General features: G+C 44.9%; 1 protein-coding gene across 2 annotated transcripts in view; it reads right to left on the bottom strand.

Moving 5' to 3' along the window:
- LOC126574163 (UDP-N-acetylglucosamine--peptide N-acetylglucosaminyltransferase 110 kDa subunit) overlaps nt 1–7,500 on the bottom strand; it is an 18,661-nt gene that overhangs the window by 6,842 nt on the left and 4,319 nt on the right. For both annotated transcript variants that reach the window (XM_050234193.1, XM_050234194.1), the window contains exon 6: nt 4,016–4,212. In XM_050234193.1, coding sequence (XP_050090150.1) covers nt 4,016–4,212 — 197 coding nt within the window. The remainder of the gene's footprint in view (nt 1–4,015; nt 4,213–7,500) is intronic.

Genomic DNA, 7,500 nt, shown 5'->3' on the forward strand with positions numbered 1-7,500 from the left:
ACCACCTTCGGGATCAAATACAGCGGAGAAGGAGAGCTTGAAGTTGGTATTCACCCCTCCTCCCCTCTTCCCACAACTAGTGCTGCGATTGAGCGTTGACAAAACTTTCGTTCGTTCGTTCGTTCTGGGAATGTTTGGCGAGGAAGTGAAATTAATTTGTCTCGTCTGTTGATATAAGAGAACAAGTACTACTAGTACCTGCCAGTAGTGGCAGGTTCTTGCAGTGGTAATACGCGAGTGGTGCTGTGACCGAGGTCTTTTCAAAATTAAGGGCGAACGGCGGGGGATCGCATTTATGGGCTTTGCATTCTAACGAACCGAAGCAATTAAATCTTGCGATGAAAAACACCTGCTCTTGCCCATGATGATCCAATTAAGCGCCTTTCCTCTCGTTATGAGCGAGTACACCGAGAGTTTCTGCAAGCATCTTCCCCCACCATCATTACACACCACTCAACGGTTTTCGTCGATAGGCGTTGAATATTTGAAGAAGAGTGGATTCTTCTAGATTGAATATTGATCGTCGTCCAGGTGTAGGCAAGGAGCCAAGGTACGGGATGTGTGTACTAGTTTTGCGCTGAACGCAAACCCGGAGGCGAAATGATCTCTCGCCCTGACGAACTGGTTGATATCCCCATCTAATCATAATGAATATGATCTAAACCTCTCAAAACCCTTCGTGTGTGCGCTCTCGAAAGTGCAGTCTGGCGAGACCAACGAAAATAACCTCTTCCTACTGTACTTCTGAACTGTCCAACACGGCCTAAAAGACAGGAAGTGTGGTGCATCATCACCTTCGCTTATAAATAGGCCAGCAGCAATTGAAGGAGTGGAAAGAGATGACGATTTGGCAATGGGAAATGTTGATTAAAAAATCTTATTTAAAATATTAAACTAATTGATTGAAGAGAGACGATGCATAAGGTTCTTTTTCAAACATGGCCCGCCCATTTCGGAACACTATTAATTCCAGAATGGCACAACACAAGCTCCCTTCTTTTCCTACAACTTTCCATCCATTTTAAAGGTACAGGTGGTATTTTGCGCGATCGAATTTTGTGCAGCAACCTTCACACCGTATTACTGTTGATAGTAAGAAGTTTGTAGCAATTTGTGTAGCTTCTGTTCTCGTGCGACAAAAAACATGGCACGTGAATTTTGGAACCCTGAACATGTGGTATACATCAACGGCAACGTATTATCAATCATCGATTGTTTGATGAGTGATCATTCTGCAGGCACGAGAGATTTGTATACTGGTGCCACACTGGAACCATTCCCTCCAACGGACACTTCTAAACTGTGCACTGTTTTTTGTTTAGCCACTAAGCAATCACACGAAAACGAACTACCACCACCACCTGCGTCTGATCAAGATGAATAAACGCGGAGTTTATCTTTTGCCACCGAGACTAGACTAGAACTATGTCGGACGTGGTCGGAAATGGAAACATTGAACTCCCGGCCCCGTGTGCGCGTTCTACATCGGCTGAATCGTCACTGTCCTACCAGCACGAGAAACCGACGAAAGGACACGTTTCGTCTCTCATACATAATGCGCACATGTCTCCGGTTGTTTCGGTTCGGTTCGGCGAGAGCGACAGAGAGTCTTCGAAATGTGACGAGAATCCTGAGATTCACCTGGCAGGCCCCCCTCCTGGCCGGCAGTTGGAAGTGAGAGCGAAGGAATATATTGCAGAGGAGTAAGAAAGAAAGAGGAACGTGGCGAAAGGGGAATTGTTGGATGAGGTAGGCAGCAGAGCATAAGCAGCAATTGAAGTCCCGAAAGGACCGAAGTATTTTTCAAAAAGAGGCCGTTACAAACCGCGAATCTGCGAAACAGCTCAAGTGGAAAACACGAAACAACGAAAAGGGTTCTTTACTAGCGCTTTCAAGTACCCGCCAGCCACAGGCACAGGCTCTGCTTCTCCATCTCTTCTGCCGCACGCAATCAGGCGTTGCTTAAGTGGAAGTGCATTAGGTGGAAATAGTGAGTAGTACAAATATGGTTACCGCGGCACGAGTACTTGAGTACGTTACTTAAAAGCAGTGCGCCCGCCCGCGGTTTGTGATGCAGAATAGGGAGCTAAAACACCGACAAATTTCGCGTTTGACACAAAAAAGAAATCGCATGCTACACTCGACGGATACTCGTGTTTTAATCTCCACGAAATTATAAGATCGCATCGTTTCATCTGCCTTCCTTCAATGCGTATAAATGGCACATATTCGAACAGGTATTCAGTCTAGCTAGAAAATGTGTATATTTTAAGGGATTTCTACAAGCAAATGAGAGAATAATTTTAGATGTGAAGATAAATCTGCTACTAAACGCAGCACACTTTCATTAGCATTATCCATCACACACCGCACAACAGTTGATGCAAAAAATAGTTTTATTGGCTTCCAGATGCATTGGAAAACGACTTTTTCGTTTTTCGGAAACGGAAAACGACGTTTCGACAATCCAATTTTCCAATTATTGCTTCTGCGACACAATTATATGTGTCCTTGAGGATTGTTGCACCGAATCGTCACTGGCAAAAAATGGATTCATTCCAAGACCATATAAAAAGGCCTGAGTAAAACCCGGAGTAGGAGGTCCCCCGGAAACCAAATTGTGACATCGATAGATACTGCCTTTATTATACAAATATCCAAAAAAGATACAACTTGCAATGAAAACACAATGAAGAGGATGAAAAATCAGACAAATATCGAGCCATTTCTTCATCTTCCGGACCATAACTTGTTTGGTTACTTGAGTGAGCATTCTTCTACTTTGCGGTACAAACGAAGAAATTCTGATCAATTCTAAGGTTCAATTATTGGCCAATACCACGTTCGCTAACCAGCATAGTTCCTATGAATCCATTGCAGCACGCAAATGCGGTAAAAAGGAGAGAGTTGAATTAAGTATAACATCCAATCCAACATATGGCCCCGTCAGTGAAAATCGTGGTGGTGCTGGTGCTGGTAGTATACTGGTCGAGGACAAGTATAAATAATGCTGCGTGCCGTTCTAGAGGAGGTCGCAATGAAAGAATGATAAAACCAGACCTTACATAAACCCAACCACACGCGCGCCAACATAGACAGATCATTGTAACAATGATAGTTACAATCCGGCCGTAGCATGGGTGCTGTTACATTCCCTTTATTTCACCATTGTCAGAGCGCGACAATCGATGCTATGTCTCGCAGATGGTCTCCTCTGCAAACATCAATTAAAGATGTATCATTTCCGACCTCATTCTCCACCACCAGCATGTTACGAGCCGCCCTCATGCGAATACTACTGGTCCAAAGATAATGGCAGCATGATTCGACTAGAAACACTGTCATCGAAAGGATCCCACACCAGAGCGAACTCTGGCATTCTCTCTGCCCCCATCAGCTGGAATCAATCGATCCTCCAGTTATTTGTTTTTTGTCTCTGGAACATAAGCTGCCCTCCACAGGAGGCAAGATATATAGATATGTGTTTCTCGGGTCAGGGGCCAGCGAAACCGAAAAGGACGATCCGACACAGTGCGAATGCGTGGCTTGGCTTGTATGCTTAACAGAGCTCGTGCTCTATGACAATGTGGTCAAACGGTACAGACAGCGAGAGATGCTTGTGACCGACCGATCATTAGTGTGTCACTCACATCAAAGTCGGAAACGCTTGACTGACCACCGGTCCTCTCACTCTCTTTCTCTCTCTTTCCTATACTCCCTTTGGCCCTTGGGTCAACATGTGCGTTACGCAAAAGCACCAGATGATTGGATTTTTATTTTTAAAACAAAGGCCCATCGACCCTCCCCACCAGCAACATCAGGCGTGTCCCCTTGTCTAGCACCTGTCGATGTTGTCGTCGTTGCCGTGGACCAACAGTACAAGGTACGAAGCTTCCCCAATATTCCCTCACCAGCACATGTAAAGTGTGATGGGCGCGGGCGCGGGCGTGAGATAAGGTTTGGATAAAGTAATGTTCGCCTAAAAATAAAAAAAGGATAAAAAGAACACACTCACCTGTCAAAGATGCGGGCTTCCTTCAGCACGTTGCCCAGGTTGATGTAGGCATCGAGGAAGTTCGGATCGAGGGCGACCGCCTTCTCGAAGTGATGTATCGCCAGCCATATCTCGCCCTGTGCGTTGAACACGCACCCCAGATTGCTCCAGGCGACCGCAAAGTCTGGTCGGGTCTCGATGGCTTTCAGATAGCACGCCTAAAGATAACACGGGTGACGAACGGGTGGCAACAAACGGTAGCGATCCGATGATGGGCGAGTTAGAGCGTGTGGTGTATGTGAGTGTGTTTGTTGGTTCCGTTGATGGGTAATAGGATAAGGTTTTTTTTGTTTCAATACATTATTGAGGAAAAGTCGGTGTGGTTTCGGTGGTCCACCGGAATCATGATTCGAGTTAAATTTTGGCAAAAACAACATGGCATTGACGATGAACCATCCAACCGAAGCCGTTTCGTGTGGGGAAAAAATGGGAAAAAGAAAAGAAATAAGAAACATTCGTTAGTAAGGTGCACTATTCGACAGGATGGGAGGATTGTTTTTTTTCTTTTCAGGAGTAAACGCGAACCTCATATAACTTATCATACCTAACACTTTTTTCTCAAACATTCATCATGAGCATGAATAAACCAAGAGGAGATACAACGGATTTTGAGTGATTTCCCTTCACTAAACACAATACGAAAAAAACATGATTTCGATAAATAAAATTTCGGTAAATGATAGCTTATAATAGCCGTACGATTCTTGGAATGAGGAAAATATGAAATTGAATTGAATTTTATCTGATCGGTGGGTAATGAGTGATGACATTGAGAGCGAACCTTCCAACATTTGGCGATTCTATTAATTCTTCATTTAAATCTTGTACAAAACGACAAAAACGGATACCCTAATCAGTGGTTGCAATAAGAGTTACTAAATAGTAACATATTAACTAGATTCTACCCGCTATTTATGGCATTTTCCTTTTTTGCTCTCACTATCATCACTCATCATCATTCAACTGCTCAGCCACGGTAAAGCCATGTGCCTAACCGCAGTTGCCCCTTATATCCTGCCGCCCTATTCTCAGCCCTCGCTAGCTCTCCTGATGATCCTCAATCGGCGAGGCGACCGGGAGGGAGGGAGGGAGAGAGGACTCTTTTTCCGAGGGCCTTAACAGAAATCCACACGCACGTACGCCGCGTGCTGCAGCCGTCGCCGTCGCTACCGCCGCCACCATGCTAAATCAAAAAGGAATGTTGCGTCACGCGTCACCGGCCGCCAAGGTTTGATGACATGTGCTTCAGCAGTTTAGAGCCTTGCACAGCAAATGCATCCACAACAAGCGCCCCCTTCTTTTCAGAAAAGGAAATGGCCCGACTTCCTTTCTTTTCTGCTTTTTTTAAGCTTCGCCTTCTGTCTCTAAATGCAACAGGAAGGGACCGGGGACCTATGCCGCGCATCATATCGACACCGATGCACATTGCACATGCACGAGGCATGGAGTGATGAGATCGTGCAGGATGGCGGCTCGTTGCTGGCAGGCTGGCAGGCTGGCTGGCTAGCTGGTCGTGTCTCGATACGGTTGGCTGTGTGAGGTGGTCCTGGTAAGTGGCTGAATGGACTCCAGGAAGGAGGATGCAGAAATAAAAAAAAAACCTTTAAAAGCAAGCTACCGGTGGAGAAGAGAACGAGAGTGCGAGAGTATCGGTACCGCTGGTAATACGCTGTTTGTTTTACTCTCGCTACACACATTCCGTTATTTTGTTTCGGTGCAAGGCGCATATGATAGGCGCTGCTGTGGCAATCTAGTTCATCGTTGCTTTTTCGCGGTACAGCACAAATAAGCTAGGTTTTTGAAAGAAGATTAGTTTACAGAGAGACGCAGAGAGACTGAGAGACAGAGCGAAAGAGCAGGGAAGTGTCGTCTTCCCTTTTGTCATATTTTTCTTTTTCAAAAACATGCAGAATCCGAGCCGCGAGTGCACCGTACGCGCTGCTGCTGTGGAATGGAGCTTGCTTGTCAAGACGGGCGCCGGGCTGCTAATGGGGGGAGGTGGAAAGCAGAGGATGAACACAAATAAAGAAAGAAAATGTTTTGTTTGACAAATTTTCTCTGTGAAAATGGAAGGAAAAGCGGGCTAAATGTACTGAAAAACATGATGTGTTTCTTGTAACATAACAACGGGGTACCGGTAGTGCCCTCACTGCTTTCACTCAACCTAGTTGTTCCAGGAGAGTTGAATTTTCAAACCGCGCACGATTTATCGAAACTATGCCGTTCGATTGATTGATTAGGATTTGCATATCTGTGTATGTTTTCCAAAAGGCTTGCTTTCAAATGTTCGTCCCATATGCTAACCGCTATTCCAAATATCCCACAACATCATTAAGTTATAGAAATTCATCATGTTTTGCATGCAGAGGCTAATTGCAGTCTGTAGAGACCTGCAAAGAATGGCATTAGTAACGAAGGGAGTAGATGGTGGATGGTTCCTCTAGCTTTGGATTCCATCAACAATCTATGCCCGTTCACCCGAACTGAAACCTGAAGTATTCTATCCGTGTCCTCCGGTAATCCGTCTTTGTATCCGGCTCCTAGAGAAGGTGCATTGCCGACTCCATACGCACACGGTAAATGGATATGCAATCAGAGGATAAAAACGATACTTCAGCCTTCATTTCGTGCGTTGGTTTAACGATAACTAAAATAAAAAGCGAATGTCATGCATATTCCCAGAGAAAATCTGTCAAACCAGTTCCGAGTGTGATCGTGCTGCACCATTGACATGCTTCCGCTTCACTCCACTGCTGCTACGGCTACGGTGCTGGCGTTGACGGTGTCTCTCAAGATAAGACAGTGCAGTGATCCTCTCCCCCTTTCGTCGTCTGGACTGTAAACTATCCTTCAATTCAACATGGCGTATATGTTCCATGGGTATGTAGCTTGTTTGTGAAGTTGCTTCACCGCCTTCACGCACTGTAGCTATTGATTTTGAAGGTTTTTTTTTATTCTAAGTACTTATAACAGCAGTAAGTTAACTATGTAGCCTACACCGCTTTTTAGTTCATTTACTGTTTGCGAATTTACTACATTTTTTAGAGACTGATATTCACGCGACTGATTTAGATTTCCCTTGGGGGAATCGAATGGTGTTGGCCACTTAGTTAACTCACGACTGCTAGATGGAAAGGTAGTAAGAGTTTGAGTACAAAATCAAAAACATAGAAGATTGGGATAAAAAGGAAAAACCACCGTGGATTCTCGGCACAGCCCGCTGCATCTGTCGACTGCTATCAGCTGCGATTTGGAATGCCCGCTGCAGTGCTAATAAATGCGTGTGGATTTACGGTGGATTGTGATTGAATATGTTACACTATCGGGGGCAACGGTTCCATGTCTATTGCTCAATAAAGTTCTTATCGATCAATGCCCAGCAGAGAGATAGGTAACATGTTCATTCACGCTCCAAACTACTGTACAAGAAGATAGGTTAATCTTGA

The sequence above is a fragment of the Anopheles aquasalis genome, chromosome 3 (genome assembly GCF_943734665.1).
Source record: "Anopheles aquasalis chromosome 3, idAnoAquaMG_Q_19, whole genome shotgun sequence".
NCBI lineage: Eukaryota > Metazoa > Arthropoda > Insecta > Diptera > Culicidae > Anopheles > Anopheles aquasalis.